At 60.7% G+C, this 24,182-nt stretch overlaps 1 protein-coding gene across 1 annotated transcript in view; it reads right to left on the bottom strand.

Annotated features, from left to right (window-relative positions):
• The window catches only part of CUNH10orf90 (chromosome unknown C10orf90 homolog), a 58,466-nt gene that overhangs the window by 22,210 nt on the left and 12,074 nt on the right, over positions 1 to 24,182 (bottom strand). Inside the window, exon 2 of the mRNA XM_045582191.1 lies at positions 846 to 1,974. Within this exon, the coding sequence (XP_045438147.1) occupies positions 846 to 1,974 (1,129 nt within the window). The remainder of the gene's footprint in view (positions 1 to 845; positions 1,975 to 24,182) is intronic.

Below are 24,182 nucleotides of genomic sequence, written 5' to 3'. Positions count from 1 at the left end.
GGAAGTCGCTCATGCAGACGCCAGAGCCGCTAGAAGAGAGTGAAGCAGAAAATCGAAGTTTGCACAGAGAGAGAGAGAGCTCGGGTCTCTGGCCGAGGCCCCGTCCCCAGCCAGCCGCCCGGAGAGGGGGCGCCCCGCAGGCCCAGGGCCCCCGCCTGCCACGTGACGTGGGGCCAGAGCACATCCTGGCCCAGCGGCTCCACGAAGCGCGGCTGAGGAGGCAGGAAACGGCTGCTGCGGCCTGGAGAGGCCAGCGATGCTTCCTTTGGAAAACGCTCTGTAAGTATCACACACACATTCACATACACGCGCACATGTGCACGATCACACATCCACACACGTGCACGAGCGTACACATATGCACACACATGCACACGCTCTAGTATGGAGCCATCCCACCAATATCAACCGTCCGATTGGCAGTGAAAGGGCGGTGCTTGGCCTCTGGGCACGGTCGGATGTGCAGACGCAGGGACCACGGACAGCCTCTGGGGCAGGGCCTTGTCCACGCCTGCCCTGGGACCACGTAGGACCACGCGACCCTTAGGTGACCTGGGCCACGGTTTCTGCCGCTGCACTTGGTTTGGACGTGTCGTTGGGACAAAGGGTGGAGGGCCAGCCTCTCCTGTCCCAGGATCTCCTCCGGGGAGCCCCCAGCGCAGACCCCGCAGGGCGTGGCCGTGGCCTGGAGCGCAGCCGGGGCCTGAGCTGCCTCTGGGAGCTGGTGAGTGACTGAGAGGCCGCTCTTGGCCACCCGGCCGGCTTCGCACCCGGCACCTGGCCTCCCGGGGAGGGGGGGGGGGCGGGTCTGTGCTGGACCCACCAGGGAAGCGAGGGCCACTCACCCGCCCGGTAGCTCCAGCCGGGAATGTGGATGGACAGCTGGTTGGTGTGGGCACTGGCGTGGCTGCTGGTGTGGTGGCTGCCGGTGTGGCCGGGAGTCCCGTGGTCCCCGCTCCCCTTCCTCGCAGTGACCTGCTCAGTCCCCGCCTCTGCGAGCTCTGTGCTTCCCGTCGGAGGGGGGCCACGCCAAGGGCATGTGCTGGCCCCCAGCTGCCCCTGCCCCACGGAGGGGTGCAGGGCGGGGGCCCAGTGGGGGCCCAGGAGGCTGGGGCCCTCCGCCAGAGGCTGCTTCAGGCCGCTGCCCATTGGCCCTCCGGAGGCTGGGCCGCCTGCCCCCTCTGGTGTCAGCCTGTGGGAACTGCAGTTCAGGTGGAGCGACAGGACGGACCTGTGCTTCTGGGGGCCGGCTGGCTGCGATGGCTCCATGGGGACGGAGAGGGACCGGTCCTGAGAGCAGGGGGCGGTGGGGCACGGCCGAGACACCCTGAGGTGCACGCAGGAGCTGAACAGCAGCGGGCCCCGCCCGGACTGCCTGTGGCCTGAGAGCCTGTGGTCCCCGCCGGCCCCCCAGCACTGGTGTCCGTCACACAGCCGTGCGTGGGCCTCGGGGGACTCCAGCCGCATCCCGGCGCTGCTTCCGGAGGGTTCCGTGCAGGCGGGGGGTCCGTGGTGCCGCCCTGGGTCAGCGCCGCCGGCCAGGGCAGGGGGGCCCCTGGGCTGCGGGTCCGGGGCCCTGCACCGGGTGCACAGCGGGCTCCCCCCAGGCCCCCACACCAGGGCCCTGGCTGGGGGGCCCACGCGCCTGGCGGTGATGGTGATGGATGCGAAGCCCCTCTGGGGGCTGCCGCCCGGCTGCCGCTCCTCCTCGGGGGTGAGCTTGGGCGCAGGTGCAGGCACCCGGGCGGGGGGCGGAGGCCCTGGCTGGCCTGGAAGCAGCGCGAAGGCCCGGCTGATGGCGACTCCGCTGCGGGGGGCCAGGGCGCGCCTCCCGGGCCACGGGGGCGGCTGGGCGCCGGCACAGGGCACGGGCACGGGCACCGCGGGCCCCTTCTCCGCGGGCTTGTGCTCATCCATCAGCTGCGAGATGACCAGGGAGGAAATCATCTTCCTGTTCTGGGATGCCAGCGCCTCCTGCAGACGGAAAGAGGGGAGTTATTCCAGCTGTGCCCGCGCTCTCCTCCGAGGTCTCTACCCCCTGCCAACGCCGCCACCTCTGCGCCTGCAGCCGGGTCTGTGTGCGGACCGAGGGCCATCCTGGACGCAGCCAATGCTTGTGGGATCATTCCCCCCTCCCCACCCCCGGGGTGTCCGCTCTGTCTGTTTACGGTGTTTGTTGGAGGGGAGCACCCCGTTTCCCTAATCACAGGCCCAGGAGCACCTGGTCAGACCCACAGCCCACGGCTGGTCCTGACAATCTGAACCGTGGATGCAAGGTGCAATGTGGTGTCTAAACACACCTTAGGAGCAGCAGCCCCTTTTCAGAAATTACTTTCATTGATGTCAGAGCGGAAAGGAGAGGGAGAGAGGGAGAAACATCAACGGTGAGAGAGTCATCCATCGGCTGCCTCCCGCACGCCCCCTACTGGGGATTGAGCCTGCAACCCAGGCCTGTGCCCTTGACCAGAATCAAACCTGGGACCCTTCAGTCCACAGGCCGACGCTCCATCCACTGAGCCAAACGGGCTAGGGCTGGGGCGACTATTTTTAAAATCGGGCAGGTTTTCCTTAACAAGCAATCACACCCTTCCCATCAAACATCTCCCCCAAAGAGGCAATGGCCGTGCATCACCCCACCTGTCCTTCCCTGAGCGTGGCTTTGAAAACAGACCCCTTTTATCTGAAATACAGCGCGCTGGTGTGAGATTTCGTTCGAACGGGAGAAAACCATCTGATATTGGAGGGCTCTCGAGGGCTGAGGGGTGGGTGGTGAGCTGGCTGTGGCTCTCGCTTTGCTGGCTCCTCCCCCCTCCCGCCCCACAGACTCTGCTGTGCCCTCAGCGCAGGGACGCAGGCTGGGCAGGAGGTGGGGGCCGCCGCTGTGAGTGAGGACACTCGGGGGAGCGCGGGCCCGGCCGGGCAGAGCTGGATGCAGACCTGGGCCTGACTGGCCAGACATGTGTGCCGGCTCAGAGACTCAGCGTGGCTGCCACGTGTCATCGTGTGTTGACTCTGCTCAGAACTCATGAGATGTTTCAGGTCTCATGTCCGCGTTTCACAGAAAGTAACCTGTGCGCGTCCTCTTGGAGGTGGGGTGCAAAGGGCACCCGCGCCCGGGGCCACACACCCCCAGATGTGAGAAACGCAATTGTCTCCAGGCATCGAGAGAAAGGAGACAACACCTAGGGCCCCGATGGCAACATTCACCAGATTCTTAACGGGAGAGGGAAGTCCCCAAGCCAGTCGCACTGTGACTTGGAGTCGTCAGCCTGTTTTTAGCGATGACGAGGAGGAGGAAGGAGGAAGGAGGAAGGCCCCCTGAGGTGCTGACACCTCCATGCCCCCCAAGGCGCCGAGCGGCATCGCCCCGCCGGGGAGTCACTGGTTGGCGTCGGTGCGGACGGGACGGCAGGCGGCTGTTTGTAAGCTCACTGCTCTCCGAGCCCATGGCTCACCCCGACTTCCCCACACCCTGGCCATCGCTCCCTCCCCACCATGGCCGAGGCTGTGGGAGATGCCTTCGGGAGATGCCTGGTCAGCCCCCGCCCCCGAGGACCCTGAGGCCCTGGCCCAGCACCCCTGGAGGAAGATGCGTCTCTCTTTGAGTAAGAGTCCCACCTTGGGGAGAGGACAGCCACGCCCTCCCCACTCGGGGTGGATCCCACGCGGCTCCCGAGCCCTCTGCCTCCTTCCAAAGGCCGGGTGAGCTCAGCTCAGAGAGAAACCGCCACGCGAAGCCGTCACCGCCCTCGGAATGACACGGGCTCCTCCGGCCTGAACTCAAGAACCTCGGAGCCTTCTACCCCCTGTGATGACGTCACCCCCTGTGATGACGTCACCAGAATGTCCGTGTCCCCCTCGGGGGAGGGGCGTGCTGTTCGCCTGTGCGTCTCTCTTAGCAGGAACAGAAATCGCCACGTTGACGTTTACATCTGAGGCCCCTCTGACAAGTCAAAACAAAGCTCACACAGCCACTACTCCAAAGGTGTGTCATCCTGGCTGGTGTGGCTCAGTGGACAGAGTGTCGGCCTGCAGAATGAAGGGGCCCGGGTTTGATTCCAGGCAGGAGCGTAGGCCTAGGTTGTGGGCTCCATCCTCAGTAGGGAGCATGCAGGAGGCAGCTGATCAGTGAGTCTCTCTCGTCACTGATGTTTCTCTCTCCCGCTCCCTGGCCCTCTGAAATCAATAAAAACACACTTTTTAAAAGATGTGTCCAAGAGCTATTTTATCCACTGCCTCCCTCAGACGCCCATTTCTCCTCTTTCTCCAGCTTCTCGGGACTGACTTCCCACCTTGGGTGAGAATTAACAAAACATACATACATGGAAACGGTCATGGTGCTCATGGTAATGCAACAGTTTTACCCTTGATTGCAAAATCAGAAACCGGAAACGAGACTGACGAGACAGAAGGCGTTTCGCTGGTGAACTTGGACTTTGGGGAGAGAGAACTTTGCTAATCAGGGTCTCCCGCCGACACCCCAGGGTGGTGCCTGCGCAGGCGCTGGGGGAGGTGCCAGGTGGCACCGGCATGGACGCCGGGCGCAGGAATGCACCCAAAGGAGCCACGGCCAAGGTCTGGCGGCTCCGGGGAACAGGCACAGCGGGAACAGGCGTGGCCCGAGGGGCGTGGCAGCAGGAGGAGAGTCCAGGGAACAGAACCCGCTACAGCCCTGGGAGGAGAGGAGCTGAGAAGAGAGCCGGCAGCTCTGGCTGCTGGAGAAACAGGTCGGGCAGGACGGGGCAGACCGAACCTGAACTTGAGTGAGGGCCACACCGCCAGCCTCACGGGCTCTCCTGCGGCAACACCGACCCCAACCAACGGGGCTGCGGGGCCAGAGGTCAGAGGTCAGCAGCTGGACAGGGGAAACCCTCACGGGCCGGGCCCCACGCAGAGTCACGTGTGGGGGGACCAATAAAACCATTGCGGTAAAAACACGACCTAACCGACCTTTACTTGTGATACATAAATAATAAAAAACACAAAGCACATGTGTACATACGTCAAAATGGCGGAACTTTTTTTTTTGGAAATAAATGGGAGATGGCGATGTAACCACGAAACTACGTCGAGTTCAATGTAACCCAAGGACTGCCTGTATATATATATATATAAAAGCCTAAGTGACTGTTATGACCAGTCGCTATGACACACACTGACCACCAGGGGGCAGATGCTCAATGCAGGAGCTTCCTCCTGGTGGTCAGTGCACTCCCACAGCCAACCTCCCAAGGTCCCTCCCTCCAGCCAGTCCCTCCCCCAGGTCAGCTGGCCAACCTCCCACAACCCCTCTTCTCTTCCCCTGCCGCCCCTCCCCCAAGTCTGCAGGCCCCATTGGGCAGGCCCAAATCGGCCCAGCCCTGATCAGGACTGGAAAAAACAGCCCTAATCGGCCCTGAACCGGCCAGGCCTAGGAACCCCACCTGTGCACAAATTCGTGCACCGGGCCTCTAGTAAAATACAATTGTCAGGCTGAGTATAAATGTATGTGGAAGAGAGACCAGCCAAGGTGACTGTGATACGAGTGAGATATTGCCTTGCTACCTACTGGAACATACTCCATTCCGTTAGAACAACGGGGTGTCCGCAAAGGGGAGGATGGAGCCACCAGGGGAGCAAAACCACGTGAGATGCCCACACACACACACACACACACACACACACACATGGTGAAAGGGACCTTTCAAAGCAAATGGACCAGAACAGCACATAACCCCGGGCGTTCCTGTGAGGATAAAACCACAGTCCGGTCCATCTTTAGAGCCACACACAAAACTAAACTGCGAAAGACTTAAGCGCGTCCACATAAAAGAGTGACATCAGAGAATAATGGGGCGCTATTTTTTGTAATATTGAAAGTCTCCTGAAAGGAGACAAAACACCCGGAGGCCATAAAAGAGGAACATCTGATGGTAAAAGAGCCAGTGACTTTTATATGGCAAATGTTACTACTTAGCACATTAAAGGACACGCAGCCGGCTGGAAGGAAAGGTTAACAGCATCCCTGCCCCGGCCGTAAAAGTGCCGCACGAGGCACGCACCCCGCTGTGCGGCCAGCCCGCCAGGACAAGGAGGGGCACCTCGGGGGTGAAAGCCCGAGAGGAAAGGGAGGGAGGAAGGAGGGGACACGGCTCCACAGAAAAGGGGGTGCAACGAGGTCCCGGGCATTCAACGACCTGGAGCTCTTCGGCAGTTAGGAGGAGGTAAGTTTAAAACACGCTTACAAGGCAGAGATAAAGCAATAGTTTGGGCATCAAAGGGTATTATTACGAACGTGAAAAACACTACCTACAGAATGGGAGGAAATACTTACAAACCACAGCACCAACAAGGACCTGGAATCCAGGCTACATAAAGAACTCTCCCAACTCACCAGCAAAAAGACAGGAAGCCCGATTTAAAAGTGGGCAGAGGACTAGAAAGGACAGTATTCAAAGAGCCGTCGTGCTCAACATCGTCAGCCGTTAGAGAGATGGAAGTCAAAACCACGGTGAGAAATATTACCCACCAGGCGATTATAACGAAGTCCACAGCAGCACTAACAAAAGACAGGACAGCAAGCGCAGGTGGGATGCGGGGAAGGAGACACGGCCGGCGAGGGGACAGAGGGGCGGCTGCTGCGGGAACAGTCCGCCGGCCTCAGAGGTAAGCGTGGAGTTCCACGTGACCCTGTGACCTTCTGTGCATACCCCGAAGAGTGGAAAGCCACTCAGACAGATGCTTGTATGCACATGTTCCTGTCAGCGTTGGTCACGAAAGCCAAAGGGTGGAAGCAACCTAAGTGTTCCTGAACCAATGGATGGATGAACACGTGGTACATGTCTGCACAGTGGAGTCCTGTGCAGCCATGAACAGGCATGAAGCACAGATTCCTGCTGTACCATCCTCAAAAATACCATGTAATGTAAGAAGCCACACAAACATCATGTATTTAATAGGAGCCAGGCACAAACATCATGTGTGTAAGAGGAGCCACGCAAACGCCAGGTATGCAAATTGAGCCATATAAACATCATGCATGTACATGGAGCCACATAAACATCATGTATGTAAGAGGAGCCACATAAACATCATGCATGTAAGAGGAGTCACACAAACATCATGTATGTAAATGGAGCCGTGCACAACAGATCACCGATTATGTGGTTCCCTTTCCATGAAATGCCCAGAACAGGCCATCCATCGAGATAAACAGCGGTGGCTCGGACTCGGGGAAGAGAGAGGAGAAGTGCTGCCTAGCCAGCGTGCGCCAACCTCTCGAACCTCACCGGCCACCTGTTGTCCGGGAGACACCGGTTGGCGCCCACTGGCCGACAGGGCACAGGGCTCTTCCTCGGGAACGGCAATTCTCCTGAGGGAGACACGGGTGGCCGCCCGAGCTGCACGCTCTCCATGGTTACATGTTCTGTCATGTGCAGTCAACCTCACTTGACAATTAACAAGGAGATGCCTGATCTTTCTTTCCCTTTGGCGCACACATGCACACCCATGCACACACACGTATGCGCGTGCACCTATAGAAACTCAGTATCTGCACATGAGAACGTGAGTGCTGCCCATTCTGTGCTCACACGTAACCCGGTGGAGCATCTGGGGATGGAAGGACCCGGGCACCGTCTGTCCCAACGGAAACCGCGCACAGTTTGTGGCACAGGTTTCGCTTCCAGGACTCAGTTCCACGCTCGCTCCGAGATAGATGAGAACGCACTTCGTTGGTTTTAAAAAAATGAAACGCGGTAAGAAATAAAAATCTGGCAAATGGGTGCCCTTGCCCACCCGCTGGGCCCCCTCACCCCGAGCCTGGCCGGTGGTGCCTGGCTGAGACCGACAGGCACCTGCTCTTCCCAGAGGTCACAGACGCCCTTCTCCACGCCCTGCCCCTACCATTAGTACGCACGTCTAAACGCTCCTGTGCTCGTTCTCTGGAAAATAAACTGTTGGAAAGAAAAATCAATTTTCATTAGCTGTGCAATTACTTTCAAGAAAAATCCTTTTTCAAATAAAAGCACCGAGGGCACACGAGAGCTGGTGTCCGCCTGACCTTCCCCGGAGGAGGGGTGTGCTGGGACCCGGGCTGTCACCGCCTCAGCAGCCTGCCCCGGTCACGAACGCCCCGACAGGAACCAGCAGGTGCTGCGGAAGCTGCAGGCAGGCCAGGATGGCTGGGGCAGGCGGAGAGTCCCCCCACCCCGGGGTGGGCGCCCCTCAATTCAGCTGCTGGAAGCCCAGGGCCGTAGGCCAGACCTCCTGGTGTTTTAAGAGGAGCTCTGTGCCTGATTTTTATTTGAAACCGTCCAAATGTTTAATTATTTTTAAAAACTCAAAGTGAACAGCAAAAACAACACTCTTGGGGCCCAACCAGATACTACTGTGGGATGAAGCTGGCCCGCGGGCCCCGGGGGTAACTTCTGTGACATACGCCTGCCCTGCCGAGACCAATCCCAGCATGTCACAATTGGAAGAGTTCACCAAAAGTTGGTGAAGCTTGGGGGGCTCACAGGGGTGAGTCACATGTAGTTCACCTGCTGGAAACAGCTAAGAGGCACTTCCCCCAAACCTGAATAGGATTGTCCGCTGCCAGACAGCTCAGGGCTTTTTATTGCCTCCTGTTGGCCAAACTCCTGAGCAGCTGTAGGCTATTCCCAATCTGACAATGTTTCTGGGAACCCTTTGATACCGTACCTTTGAAGCGTATATTTCCACCTTGCCTCGGGACAAACTGTGTTTAATAAAAGCACAGGTCCTTGGTCTGGGTTAGAGCCTTCTAGCTCCTCCGGCTGAAGCTCCTCTGACCCCCAATGCCTCTCAAAACTATCTTTCATCCACGGACCCCATCTTAACCATCTACGCGCAGCCCTTTCTCCAGCTGCCGAGCCCTTGTGCAGCGGGACCAGAACCCGGCATTGCCCGAAGGTGCTCATGGGCCAGGGCTGGACGTCACAGGAAAAAATCTACCCTCTCCCGGCCTGATTCCGTGGTGTGAGTCCGTTTCCCCTTCCCAGCCTGTCAATCCTCTGCCCCCGGCCCAGGCCACAGCGCGCCCCACACCACGCCCCTGCACCTGGAACTGTGGACAGTGCTCCCCACACACCCCGCTTGACAACAATAAACGGCGAGACGCATTGCCCACGGAGGACACGCATGTGAGGGCTTTGTTTTCCTGTTCACCTCACGAGTCAGCAGAACTGGCGGCTCTTTTGTAGAGCGATTACCGCAATGGATGTGGAGAGGAACCTGGGGCCAGGCTGGAGACACCCGCTGCCGGCGGCAGGGCGCGCAGATTTGATTTTCCGTAAGCGGGGTCAGTGCGTGGCGGCCGGGCGGCGCTCTGAAGCCCCTTCTCGCCTTCTGCCCCCGCCTCGCCCCATCGATCCCGCCACATGCTCCGCCAGCGGGGCGCCGGGCCTCCAATTATCTGGCGATTCTTAGTGTTTCTCCCTCCTTTTCTTTTCTCCGTTTTCTGTCCTCGGGCATGGGGTGAAGTAAGGACGGTGCACCTGCGCTGCCCTGATGGATGTGAGGCAGCACCCCGCCGGGTGTCTCCGTGCCCACCGCGGGGCTGCTCCCTCCTTCTCCGCCAGCCTCCGCAGGGGGCCGATGTGGACACCAGTTTCCAGGCTAGTTCCCCCTCCCCTGCGAGGAAAGGGATTTGCAAACGCCCCGTCGCTCTTAGGCAGAGGAGGGCTGCCTGTGGCCCCGGGCAGTGCCGGGACTGTGGCTCAGCCGAGGCCGTGCCTGATGGTGTGTCCTCCTCACCCCTCTCCCTGCCTGTGCTGCCCTCCCTCCCCCCGAGCCAGCGTCCCATCCCAGGGACCTGGAACAGGAGGCGAGGCTGATATATTATAGCAACAACACCCCCTACACTGCCCTGTGGTACCACACGGACCAGCCCCGGCTGGTTTCCCAGCGTCCCGACCCCACTGGGCCAAGGCGTCCTGCCACCTCGTGCAATCCCTCGTCCTCTCCTTCGGGAAGGTGAGGAGGCGTCGGACCCCACGCCACCTGGAGGACACAAAGGCTTCGCTTTCTCGGTAGCGGGGGTGCTTAATCCCCAGGAGGGGGCGGGCAGGAGGCTGCAGATCAATTTTTCTCACTCATCATTGATGTTTCTATCTCTCTCCCCTCTCTAAAATCAATAAAAATCCACCCATCCAGCAATCAATCTATCAATAAAAGGAACGGGCCTGACTCCTCCAGTCTCGCTGGGGTCAGTGCGAGTGGAGTCGGCCTCCCTTGCGATGCCCACAGACGTGGCGGAGGGAAGCTTCCCCTGCACCACGTGACCAGTTACCCCCCCCCCCCCTGCCCCCCCCCCCCCCCCCCGAAGATGCTCTTGGAAATGATTCCGTTCCACAAAGATGCCAGTCTGTCCACATCTGAGCCCACGGCACACGTCCACCTGCCGCCACGCAGCTCCTGTGAAGTCACACAGTTTGGTGGGGGCCTGGGAGTCTGCGCAGGGACTTGTTACATGAACCGAAATGGGTGAACCACGCCCGGCTTGGCTTGCACCGGCCACACAGGAACCTAACTTCCTGAGAGCACCCAGCCGGCTGCTGGCCTGGCCGGAAGTCAGGCCCTGCGGACGCATGGGCCGAAGTGCCCCCGGCTCAGGGCTGGGCCCCAGAGAATGTCCGAGGCCTCTCTCACAGGAGGACCTGTCGCTGGCCTGTGCTGTGGGTAAATGCACAGAGTGACAGAGGAAGGCCAGGGCACCCACACGGGAGAGGCAGGGGCGGGAGGAGGGACAGGGGACGCAGCAGAGGTGGCCAAGGTGACCCGCCTCCTCTCGGATCACACAGCGCCGCAGCCCTCCCTGTGGCTCCCACCCCAGACGCCCTTCCCGCCGCACACTCATGAAATGATCCTTGAAATTACGTCGCCGGGAGAAAATGGCCTCCGTCGCGTATGTTGATGTAATTTAAACAAATGTGCGGCAGGTGGAATTACTGCCCCGTTCCGTCCTGGTTCTGAAAATGGAATTCCATTTACGAGCGGCCTGTGGCCCTGCAGCTGCGCAAGCACACCGGCGCGCTGTCAGCTGTCGGACCCGGGTCCCTGGCCGCGGGGTCTCCCAAGGTGAAAACAGCCCTGTCGGGTCAAGGGTGCGTTCAAGTGCGTTCCCACCGGGCTGCAGCTCGGAGCCGGATTTTTAACTGAAAGTGCCAACCCAGACACCCTGCTTCTTCCATCTGATGCGTGATTTCTGAAAGGGGGAGTGTGGAGAGATCCCGCAGAGGCCGACCGTGTCCAACACCACGGACACACCTGTGCACCCAGGCGAGGAGCCCGTGCACAGCCCCACGCCTGGCCCTGAGGGAACACAGGGCTGTGGGTTGGGGTTATCCCACAGGCTGTGTGAGCAGGAGCGAGGTGTTCTTGGGGACGGTGTGAAATGCATTTTCATGGACCTCAGAGAGGAGGGAGGGGGCGAAAGAGATAGCAGCATCCATGATGAAAGAGAATCATCATAGATCACTGCCTCCCGCACGCCCCCTAGTGGGGAGGGAGCCCAAAACCTGGCGTGTGCCCTGACCTGGGATCCAACCGTGACCTGGCCAGGCTTGGAAAATGTGTTAAAATGATGGTCTCCAGTGATGGGTTTTTGATGACTTTTTAAAAAAGTCATGCGATGTTGAAGACATAACAAATGACACATTTAACAGCCGTACATGCACCACGTGGGTTAAGAACGCACAGGTTACCTTCTCTCCCTACCCCCCCCCCCTGCCCCCAAGGGCCTCCTCCCCAGGGCACCTCCTCCGTGGAGCGGGGGTCCTCTGTCTGTCAGCCAGCGGTGGGCCGCATGTCGGCCGGTGTTTATAAATAGGGCCCCGCTGCCCCTGCCCCGCTGGGCCTCGCTCTTCCTGCCCCACATTTACTCGGACCCACTCTGCTGGTACACGCAGTCCCACTGGCCCCTGCCACACGGCGTGACGGAGATGAGCGACCTCTTCTTGTCCTGCACTTTCCACAGCTCCGGCCACGCCCTCCTCTCCCCACGAAAAGTGCGGGGCTTGTGAGGGGGAGGCAGCCCCCACGCCGCCTCGCCCATGCTCCCTCCCTTGGGGAATGACAGCGTGGCCTGGGGGCCTGGAACCTCCCCCAGCCCTTAGCCTGCAGCCCGCAGCCCCCAGCTCGCAGCCCCCAGCCCCCAGCCCGCAGCCCCCAGCCCCCAGCCCCCAGCCCGCAGCCCCCAGCCCCCAGCCAATGACTGATCCTGCGGGTCCCCCTTCTGCCACGTCTCAGACCCTCTCTTACCTCCCCCTCGCTCGCACGGCCCCGAGTCAGGCCCAGCCTCTGTGCTGGCCTGGGGGCCGGGTCTGCCGGCCTCTGCTCCTCTCCCTGGTGCAAGGCCACCGTGGTGAGTCCCAGCAGCCACGTCCCCGGTCAGGCCCCCACCGTCTCCGCCGGGTGTCACTTCGCCGGCTTTGCCTCTGGCCCTGTCTCCAGCCTCACGGCCGGAAGTGCCGCGCTAAACCAGAAACCCGAACCGCATCCAGCCCTCCTCCACGTCAGAAACCCGCCAGGGCCGCCTCATTGTCTTCGGGGTGAAATCTGAACTCCGAGGCATCACGGTAAGACGCCTCGCCATCTGATCCTCCCCATCTGGCCGCTCACCCCGTCCACCCCAATGGAGCTGCTGAGCCCGGCCGGCGTGGTTCCGGGCTGAGCATCGACCTATGAACCAGGAGGTCAGGGTTCGATTCCTGGTCAGGGCCCAGGCCCGGGTTGTGGGCTCTCAGTGGGGGGCGTGCAGGAGGCAGCCAATCCATGATTCTCTCTCATCATCGATGTTTCTTTTTTTTTCTTTTTTTTTTTAAATCCTCCCCCGGGATATTTTTTCATTGATTTTTAGAGAGAGTGGAAGAGAGAGGGAAAGACAGAGAAACATCGATGTGAGAGAAACACAATGATTGGTTGCCTCTAGCATGAGCCCTAACCAGGGCACAGGCTGTGAGGAGCCTGCAACCAAAGTAGGTGCCCTTGACCGGAATCTTCAATCTGCAGGCCCATGATCTATCCACTGAGGCACACCAGCTAGGGCTCATTGATCTCGCTCTTCTTCTCTCTCTCTCCTTTCCTCTCTGAAATAAATAGAAATAGAAATAGAAATAGAAATAGAAATAGAAATAGAAATATATAAAAACTAGAGGCCCGATGCAAGAAATTCGTGCAAGAGCAGCACGCCTTCCTTCCCCTGCTGCCGGCACCGGCTTCCCTCTGGCACCCGGGACCCGGGCTTCCCTCACAGCCCGGCTTTGTCCGGAAGGACATCCGGCCTAATTAGCATATTACACTTTTATTATTATAGAATATATATATATATGTGTGTGTGTGTGTGTGTGTGTGTGTGTGTGTGTTTTAAAAAAAAACTGCTGGAATGCTCCAGTATGGCCTACCCCCTCTCACCTCCCCATGATTTCTCCTGTCTGGGAGCTCTCCCTCCTTCCCAGCCTGGCCAGTGCTGAGCACCCAGACAGACCACGGGGCTGTGGGCCACGTGGGTACCTGGACAAGAGCTCTGGAAACAGGCCCGGAAATGAAATAAATGTTAGCACCGCGGCAGGCAGGCAGGGAGGGTATGCCCGGGAACGGGACGGAGAGGGGCGGGCACGGGAGGAGGCCCCGTGCCTGACCCAGCGCCCGGCTGGGTGCCTGCGCCAACCGCACTGAGGGCACTGAGCGTCCCGACACTTCACCCGCCAGCACAACGCTGAGAGGACCATCCGGTGACTTTCTCCTGACATCAGCCCTCAGCCCGGGACAGCCACGGGTGGCGGGGCTCCCAAATCCGGGAGCACCCCCAACCAGGCAGGAGGCGGTGGGGTCACCTCCCAGCTCCTCGCCAACAAAGGAGAAGGAAGAGAGAACAGTGACCTTTTCGCCGAGCAGGGGCTGTGCCACCGGTTCCGTGGCGGATCTGAGAGCCCTACCCCGGCCGGCGTGGCTGGGGGCTGAGCCCGCAAAGGAGCTGGGAGGACGTGGCTCTGTCCCCGTGGGGTGTGCAGGAGGCAGCCGGAGAGTGATGCTCTCTCATCACCCATGTTCTACTTCTCTCTCCCCTCCTCTCTGAAACCAATGCAAATCTATTTAAGGAAAATACAAAATAAAAAAGGTCTCCTTTAAACATCAAATCAGGCCCTGCCCCCTCAAGCCTGGTGCACAGGCAGCTGCCTCCTGGCCAACGGGTTCCCATGGTGCTCCCCACAGTGCTCCCTGTGCCCACCGGCTCCTCACAGCACCCCCTGTGCCCCCGGACTCCCCACAGCGCCCCCTGTGCCCGCTGGCTCCCCACAGCGCCCTGTGCCCGCTGGCTCCCCACAGCGCCCTGTGCCCGCAGGCTTGGTCCTCAGGGCGGGACCTCATTAAGGTTGTGCCACTCAGCAGCGAGTATGTCCGTTTTCAGTGGCCTGGGGCACGGGCCCGCTGCACACCGCCTCACTCTCCTCCTCCCCACTCCCCTCCGGGTAAAAGAACAACTACCAGCACCGTGCAAGGAACAGCTCCTCCGGGGGCCGGGGCCCAGGCACCAGACGGAAAAACACCGAGACCTCAGGCCTCTCTCTGGCTGGCGAACCCCAAGTCACCACGGACGCAGTCGCGGTTCAGGTGGCCAGAGCCCTGTGCCCCGGCGCCCAGCAGGGAACCGGCACCCTCAGAGGAGGCCCTGCTAGGGACTGCCTCCCGGGGCTTCTCAGAGGCACCGGCCGGGCCTGTTCCCATCGCCTCGGCTCCGGACACGGCCTGTGGCACTCGCTCTGCACTGTGTGTGGGCCCTGAGCGCACCGGGCCTTCCCCAGGCTCCTCCCCCGTCTCCCTGCACACACCTGCCCCTGCCTGCTTCTAGGGGCGACTCAGGGACAGCACCCACCCAGACACACAGCTCTGCCCAGTGAGCTCTGCCCCCCGCCTGCCCCCGGGGAACCCGCACATGTCTGCACACGGCCACGGGCCTTCCTATCGAGGCTCCTCTGAGGTTTCCTAAACGCCTGTCGGGACGGCGTGCAGGGCCAGCTGCCCACGTGGCCGGGCACGGCCGAGCCTTCCCTTGGAGGAAGCGAGCCCACCCCCCTCCCCCCGCCGGACGTACCCGCCGCCCGCACATGGTGCTCCGGTGCAATCCCATCCCCAAAGGGCCTCGCACATCTCTGACATCTCTGTTCCCGGAGCGTTCCACACCGAGCGGGCTCCCCGAGGCCTGCTCCCAGCAGCGGCCCTCACTCACAGCCGCAGGAGGGACAGGCTCAGCACCCGTTCTCCAGGCGCAATCTCTGGCTGCAAACCGCCGTGTGGAAACGTGTCCGTGAAGCCTCGGAGCCGGGGCTGGGCCTCACCCGGCGCGCTCTCGGCGGGCGGCGGGGAGCTCATGCTGGCCGCGGCTCGGTGCTCCGGGGGATGCTCCGGTCGGGGGGCCGGCACAGCGGTGCGAGAGCCCCCGGCGCCCTGGGGCCGCCCCCGCGGGGTGACTGCCGCTCTGGGTTATAGACGGGGAAGCCCGCGGCTAACCCGTGTGTCCGAGGCCGCGGATCTCGTGTGCGAAGCTGAAGAGCTCACAGCCAGGAGCCTGGTCCCCAGCTCCCCGTCTGCCTGCGGACGGCCCGCCCACACACGTGAGCCTGTGTGTCTGGGGCTGCGTCAGCCTGCCTCCTCCCCGCCTCTGCCCATTCCCTAAGGGGAGACGCTGAGCCACGGCAGACACCTGGGTGCTGGCAGCGCCAGAATCAGCACCGAGGAGGAGGGAGGAGGGAGCTGGGATGGGCGAGCACGTGAGGGGAAGCCAGACCACCGCCTTCTTACTGCTGCCCAGGCTGGGGCCCCGGCCCTCTCCTCCCCAGACCTGCCTTCTCCGCCCCTGTGGGTGCTGGGGGATCTGTCTCTTCCGTGAATACCACTGCGTCTCCACTGGTTTTTCTCATCACGTTGACAAAGAGAGAGAAAGATGCCCGGCCAGCATGGCTTAGTGGTTGAGCATCGACTTATGAACCAGGAGGTCAGGGTTGGATTCCAGGTCAGGGCACATGGCCAAGTTGGGGGCTGGCTGGATCCCCAGTGTGGGGCGTGCAGGAGGCAGCCGGTCAAAGATCCTCTCTCATCATGGATGTTTCTCTCTCTCTCCCTCTCCCTTCCTCTCTGAAACCGATAAAAACATATTTTTAAAAAAAGGAAGGAAGAGAAAGAGACCGCTGAGACGGGAAGCAGGACAGATCCTTCCACGGGCTCAGAGCAGTGTGTTTGGAGGACGGCTGGCCGCTGGGAAGAGCTGACCAGGAAGGTGCCGAGCAGAGAGCTGGACAGCAGCCAGGAGCCGGGACGTGGCCAGGCGGGTGGGATGTGCAGATGATGATGGAGGGGGTGGGTGCCTTTTGGAGAGTCTGTCTCCAGCACCTGACGACCGAGCGGCTTTGGGGAAATGATCCCTCTTATCCCCAGGACTCATCCTCCTCTCAGCGTCCGCCCTTCCTCTTGGATTCCGCCCCGCCTCGCTGTTCTGGTCCGTGTTTGCCTGGTCAGCGCGGCCTGGTGCCGGGCAGCGTGGGGCCAGGACCGGCTTCATGGCACAGGGGACGCCCTTGGCCTTGGGGACTGGGACAGGCTCTCCACCCACCAGCCACGAGGCCACCCAGCCCCCGTCTCCCCACTCTTCCTGCCGGATGTCATGGAGACCTGGTCAGAGGCCGCCCAGTTACCCCGTGCCCACGGCATTCCCCCGATTGCGCAGCAGAGAACAGTGTGGACAGTGTGGGTAACAGGACTGTCCTGGGTGAGCTGTCCTGGCCCCGAGGGCTCTCCCAGGGCTCCCTTGGTCCTCGCCCAGCGTCACCCACCGTGAGCGGGCCTTTAGACAAAATGCCTGTCCTCCTGCCTGGCCACCAGCAGGCTGTGCCGTCAGCACCTGTCACACCGTGTGGCCTCGCACCCCTGCCAGCAGCCTCTCCTCCCGTCCACGTCCCCATGCCTCCTGCTCCAGACTGCAATGAGCCTCTCCTTCCACAAACCATCGCATTTGCAGTCACGTGTGAGCTGGTCTTCAGAGGGACGCCGAGTCACGTCTGGGCCTATTCACACGCATGTGAGCTGACGGCGCAGGGAAAGTAACCGGGCACAGGGACTTCCTCCCGGCGGCACTGGCATGGGAGGGGAAGATAGACGCAGACAAGCTGTGTGTCCCCCCACTCCCACGCCTCTCTCTTTCTCTCTCCCCTCCTTCCACCTCTTCCCTCCCTCCCTCCCCACTGGGTGGTGAAGAATTTGCTGGCTGTGGTTATCGAAGCTGAGGTCTGCTCCGTCTTCACGCACACACGCAGGCACACCTCTAGTTGCCGCTTTGTTGGCAATAACTCAGAACCTGAAGTCATTTCTGGGGTCGATGAGCCTGTCTCGGCCTCTCTTCCCAGGAAGATCCCCCACAGGGAGGGGGGCTCCTGGGTGCTGGGAGCTAAGGGTGCTGGCCCCTGGGGTCCCCTCCCGGGAAGGCCGGGCCTGGCTGCAGCTCAGGGCCTGTTCGGTGAGCCCACGGGCAGCGCCGTGAAGAGACCAGGAGCCCGGCGGCCGGGGCCCACGCACGCCTCCGGACCCGGGCGGACGCCCTCCGGGCCTCCCCGGGTGTAAGTGCGGGCTCGCGGCCGCGGGCTCACTTCGCGGTGGATTAGAGACGCTGGTAATAGGGGATTTGGCTGCTAATCCCCTTCCGCTCGTTAATATTAATTAAAGTGCTTTCCCCTTTCCTTCTGCAACAAACACCAGCCACTTTAAGAGGAGGCGGGGGGAGCGCGGCCGGGAGGGTCGCCTCTGCATGGCGGCTCCTCCAGGAGGCCGCCCTGCGTGCTCGGAGCGGAGCTGCGGGCGGCTGGGAGGCGCGGGCGGGAGAGAGGCTTTCCCGGCCCACGGACCCGTGAGGAAGCTTTCAGTGTCGTCCTTCCCGAGAGTGTTCTCTGCAGGCTCAGCCCCAGGCAGCCACTTCGCTCAGGCAGTTGGGACGCCGGGAGGGCTGGCTGCGGGCAGCGGTGCCCGCTCAGGCCAGGACGCCTCTGGCAGGGAGGCGGGCACGCGCCCTGGCAGGGGTCCCGGCTTGGCTCCTGGCTTTCTCGCCTGCACGTGGGGTCCTGCTGTCCGCCTGGCTGCCCCAGTCCCTCCTCTCTCAGGCTGATCTCCGGTTGAACACAAACCACCCACATGCACTTCTTTTCTTTTTTCTTTTTCTTTTTCTTTTTCTTTTTTTTTTTTAAGACTTCTTTCTTTCTTTTTTTTAATATATTTTATTGATATTTTACAGAGAGCAGGAAGGGAGAGAGATAGAGAGCTAGAAACGTCGATGAGAAAGAAGCATCGACCAGCTGCCTCTTGCACACCCTCTACTGGGGATGTGCCCGCAATTAACGTGCATGCCCCTGACCGGAATCGAACCCGGGACCCTTCAGTCTGCAGGCCAACGCTCTACCGCTGAGCCAAACCGGTTTCGGCCACATGCACTTTCTTAAGAGATCCAAGGTGGCTGGAGCAGAAAGCCCACAGTCCTAGGGCGGGCCTGGCACCTGCGGTCCCATTCGAAGGATAACAAACCAAACACAGACACGCAAACGTGGGTGCATCTTCCCTCCCCGCCGCCCCCTGAGGCTCCTATTGGGGTGCTTTCCTCGGACGCCCTGGAGGGAGCCAGCGGGTCTTTCCCGCAGGGGGAAGGCGGCTGGCCCGGCGCGCACACACGGATGTCACTGAGGCGGCCACGCACTGCGCAGGCTCCCCGCGGAATGGCCCGGGTGCGGCCCGGATCCGTGTCCGTGGGCGCCGGCAGTGCTGTCCGGGGGATAGGGCCGTTGTCAGGTTGGGGTGCAGGAGGCGCGGGTTCCCTTCATGGGCCTGGGGATCCGGTCACGCAGCCCCTGCCTGACACGCAGGCCTTGCCCACGCGTGTGCCCGTTTGATCTGGTGCCGCCCGGGACGCTGCAGGGAAGAGGCAGAGCTGAGCGGTGGGCGCTGGGGCGTGGCGGGACACGGCGGATCGGGTCCTGCAAAGAGCTGGGCTGCACATGGATGTCGCCCAGGCCGCCCGTCACTCTCATCACTTCACGGCCGTGTGTACCCTGATCACGAAGACGGGAACGCGCCTTCTGAACGGCTGCAGACGTGCTCCACACAGACACAGAGCTCGGCAACAGCTCGCAGACACGGAGGCTGGCCACACGGCGGCCAGAGGGCGGGGCGGGGCTCCCGGGGGCCGGAGCGGGGCGGGAGGGACGTAGTGGGCGTGGAGCTCTCTGACCTCTGGTTTCCCCTTGGCTCACCCCCGGGACTCGGGTAGGTTGTCGGAGGTAGACGGTGGGGCACTGACTCCCTGGCTCCCCTCCCGGGCCCTCTCCGGGCTGGCTGAGTCCTGTTGGTGGCTCCCACCTCCCCTCCACCCTCTGTAGCCATGGGTTCCACACCATCCCCTGCCACTGTGATCACGGCCCCCTCTCAGACTCTCCTAAAATTACCAAAAGGCCCGGCCAGTGCTGCCCAGTATTGAGCATCAACCCATGAACCAGAAGGTCGCTGTTCGATTCCAGGTCAGGGCACAGGCCTGGGCCGCAGGCTTCACTCCTGGTGGGGAGTGTGCTGGGGGTGGCTGATCCATGATTCCCTCTCATCATTGATATTTCTCTCTCCCTCCCTCCCTCTCTCTTCCTCTCTGTTTCTCTCTGTACCAACAGAAATATATTTAAAAGCAAAGCAAAATAAACAACACCCAAATAGAATGTGCTCTCATTCCTCCAGGCCCTGGCCGACGGGCTGGGCAGGAGTCGGACCCAACCCTCAGGGAGGCAGGGCCTCCCGTCCGCTCCCCGCTTTCTCCGAGTGGAGGGCGGCCCGGACACACGGTGGCGCTGATTAAATATGTGTTGGATGAGCGGATGCTAAATGGATTTCTATTTCAATTCTGTCCACATTTTAAATCAAATGCCTTAGCACACTTCAGGCTGGGAATTAATTGCCTCTCCGAGTCATTATTTCAATCCGTGGCTCTGTCAGGCCCACCCACCCCGGCTGACACAGGGGACCAGCACAGCGCCTGCCCCCCGGACGTCTCCCCACGGACCCCGCACCCCAGACACGCAAGGTGGGGGGCGGAGAGGGGGGGGGGGCTCTGTATGTGTCCTGTTTTCCTTTATTTCTCCCCCCTTCCCTCCCTGTTTGCCTTTTAATTTCATTTATGGCATTTAAAAAATATATATATATTTTATTTATTTTTTACAGAGAGGAAGGGAGAGAGATAGAGAGCTAGAAACGTCGATGAGAGAGAAACATCCACCAGCTGCCTCCTGCACACCCTCTACCGGGGATGTGCCCTCAACCAACGTACATGCCCTTGACCGGAATCAAACCTGGGACCCTTCAGTCCGCAGACTGACGCTCTACCACTGAGCCAAACTAGTTTCGGCATTTATGGCATTTTTTAACATAACCATTTCCTTAAGAGGGAATTCACATGCAGTACAACCCACCCATTTAAAATATACCGATCGGTGGTTTTCAGTATACTCAGGAACGTTCAGCTGTCTCATCAATTTTATTTATTATTTTTTAATGTTATATATATATTTTTATTGATCTCAGAGAGGAAGGAAGAGGGAGAAAGTGAGAGAGTGAGAGAAACATCAATGATGAGAGAGAATCATGGATCGTTGCCTCTGCACACCCTCTACATGTGCCCTTGATCTGAATCAAACCTGGGACCCTTCAGTTCGCAGGCTGACACTACCCACTGAGCCAAACCAGCTGACAGATATCTGAGTTAGGCCCACACCCTTGCCAACAGGTGTTATTATCTGTGCTTTTTACAGCAGCTCTTTACTTGTTGTTGTTGTTGTTGTTGTTGTTCTAGCCCTCACCTGAGGATGTTTTTAGAGAGAGTGGAAGGGAGAAGGAAGAACGGAGAGAAATATTGCTGTTAGAGAAACACATAGATTAGTTGCTTCCTGCACCTGCCCTGCCTGGGGAGGAGCCTGCAGCTGAGGTACATGCCCTTATGCTTTTGGAATCGAACCCGGGACCCTTCAGTCTACAGGCCGATGTGCTATCCACTGATCTAAACCAGCTAGGGCTGTACTCATTGTAAGACACTTTAAGAGAGGCGTCCATCAGTCACCTGGGCTCCCCTTAAGTGACCACATGTGTCAGGGGCTAGTCTAGAATCCCCCTGTTCCCCTCCCCCCTAATCCCTCAAATTTCTGGGGTTCTAGCCAGGCTCCAAGCCACTGAGCGCATGTGGCCCCAAGTAGCACATGGACAGTCCAGACAAACCCGCAGTGGCGTGGATTCTGCACGCTCTGGAGTGGCCTGCCTAGTACGGCGACCACTGGCCACAGGAGGCTGTTGGAGCCTAAACCAGTTACAATGGAATGAAACTCTCATTGCTCACTCGCACTGACCACACTTCCAGTGCTCCACAGCCGTGTGTGGCCGGTGGCGGCCATATTGGACGGTGTGGCTGTAACACATTCCCATCGCTGTAGAAGTCTTTTATTTTATTTTATTTTATTTTATTTTATTTTATTTTATTTTAGGTTAGTATTGATTTTAGAGAGAGAAGAAGTGAGGGAGAGGGAGAGAGAGAGAAGCATTGATGTGAGAGAGAAACTTGGATCGGCTGCCTCTTGGACACCCTCTACTTGGGATCAAGCCTGTGACCTGGGCCTGTGCCCTGACTGGGAATCGAACCCATGACCTTTCCATACATGGGATGACACTCAACCCCTGAGCCACATGGGTTGGGACCATGGCTGTGGAGGGTCACTGGTCCGCGCTGAGAGGAAATCAGCAGGCAGCTACATCACCCCCCTGAGAGACATGTTCCCCGAGTGGCTTTGTCTCCAGACCCCCCACTCCAGTCACCCATGACACACACCCCACGACCCATTTGGCAGTCACCCGAGAGGCCCGGGATTCACGGGGACCAGAGAGAAAAGCAGGACACACATGTATTTGACGGAGAAACGCTGAGGGCTAGACTCCGAGACCTCGCAGGTGGACTGTCACATTTTCCCGTGACTTCAGCGACATCGGAGCCATTCTTTTCCGTCCTCGAGGCCCCACCAGCCAACCCCAGGGCCTGGGATGAGAAGCACTCCACATCCACAAGGACCTCCTTCCGGGAGGACGGCCACACCAGCGTTTCTAAGCAACACACACCGCCGTGTGTGCTGTTCATGGTCAGCAGGCCCTGGCCCTTCTCTGCTCCCCCCGTTACAACGCTAACCATGGAGGCAAACCATCGCCCCTAACGCCGAGGCCGCCTGGAACACTGGGTGACCCCCTGGGAAGGCGTCCCAGGCCTGGTGACAGGCAAGGGCACACGCCCTCGACCTCGCCCACAGGCAAACATGCCTAACCTGTGTGCATCCTGGGAGCACTGGCCCGACCTCTGAAGTCGCAGCCCCGCCCGCTGCCCAGGGGAGCGTGCCCCAGGACCGAGCTCAGGGACCATTTCAATCCTCTGGTCCAGACCCGGACAACCACATCCGGCAGCTGAGCAGTCCCGTTCTCCACGGAGCCCCCGCCGCCCTCTGAACCACTGTGGGCGCGAGAACTGCGCCCGGGCTTCTTTGAGAGGCGCGGCAGGTGACGTCTCAGCGGGCATCGGTCACATCTACAGCCAGGTGGCCTGCCAGTGCAGACGGGGGCATCGGAGCCCTGGTCTCCGGAGACGAGGGTCGCCGTCTACATCAGGGCCCAGTCCGTGGTCCCCCACGAGACGCAGTGCGCTGTGGGCCCTGACCTCTACCCCCCGGGCAGTCCGCGCGGACAGGAAGCCCAGCCGGGGACCAGCATCCGCTGACAAATGCCCCGGGAGGGGGCGGAGCGTGAGCTGGGCCCCGGAGGGTTCGAGAGGCAGGGAGGAGGCAGGGATGTGGGCGAGGCGCCTGCGCTCCCCCCATCCGCACCGCGGTGGCTCTGCGTCCCCTGACCTGACCTCCAAGGTCAGGCAGGCCTCTGGGACCTGAGCCTGGCCCATCCATCTTCCTAATGAATGGCCATTGGCGGTCAAAGCCAGCTCGGGGCAGTTCCTGCCACATGAGGAGCGAAACCTTTGATCCTTGCTCTTTGCTGTCTCCTCCTAATTGGATCTCAGGCAGAAAGAAAAATAACAGCCAGGCTCCCCAGCCCGAGGCCGCGGCCTTCAGTGCCCCGGCCCAGGGGCCCGGCCTCCAGCAGCCCGCACCCGCCTTCATCGAACTGGAAAGACGTGGAGACACAGCTGCCAGGCGCCGGTCGCTGCCAGGAAATCAACCCCACTCCATTCCCGCCCAGTGTTCTCCCTCCCTAATCTCCCTACGGGGTCCCGTGCAAGACACCCTGGGCGCCACTGCGCGGCACTGAGCTGCCTGCCCCCAGGTCACTGCACACGCCGCACCCCCCCACCCGGCGCTGTGGACCTTCCTTCCCGGTGCCCTCCAGATCACTCCACACGGCCGCACCCCATCCCTAAACGGGGTGAAGTGGGACATTCCTTCTCGGGTGCTCCCCAGCAGGGCGTGTCCTGGGCCCCGAGCTGATCGCCACCCCGGTCCCCGGTGCCAGAGGGAAGAGTGCCCGCCTGCCCGCGGGCAAGGACAAGCTGCTCCGCAAGACGCCGCCGCGCCCTCCACGCCCGCCGAGTGCGTGCTCCCAGCGGACCGCCCGGTTCCGGTTCCGCCGAACCCCTGGGCGAGCCGGGGAGCTGGGCCCCGACACGCCTCCAGCCTGAGCCGGGCTCGCTGCCAGGCGTGTGTGTCCTGGGTGTGGACACACATGTGGACACGCAGCCCCCCATTCAGTCTCTGCGGGAGAGCCAGTCCCAACACCGTCCTCGTTTGCCTGGGCGGCTCCTGAGGCCTTTGCTGGGCCGAGGGCTCTGTCCCGGCTGTGCCCCGGGCTCCTCTCTGCTCCCTTGTCGCTCCACGTGTGGTGTGGACAGAGAAGCATCGTCCTCCACGGGCTCATCCTTCGTCCTACCTTTGCCATTGTGAACGTGACTATTCTAGACAGTCAGAGGGAGAGAGAGAGGGAGGGAAGGAAGGAGGGAGGGAGGGAAGAAGGGAGGGAAGGAGGGGGAGAGGAGAGAGGGGGAGAGGGAGGAGAGAGGGGGGGGAGGAGAGAGGGAGAGGGAGAGAGGGAGAGAGGTGGAGAGAGGGGGAGAGGAGGAGAGGGGGGAGGACGGG

The sequence above is a fragment of the Pipistrellus kuhlii genome, unplaced genomic scaffold (genome assembly GCF_014108245.1).
Source record: "Pipistrellus kuhlii isolate mPipKuh1 unplaced genomic scaffold, mPipKuh1.p scaffold_m20_p_15, whole genome shotgun sequence".
In the NCBI taxonomy this organism is placed as follows: Eukaryota; Metazoa; Chordata; class Mammalia; order Chiroptera; family Vespertilionidae; genus Pipistrellus; species Pipistrellus kuhlii.
The sequence above is the reverse complement of the archived record's forward strand: the minus strand, read 5'-3'. Positions and strand labels throughout refer to the sequence as shown.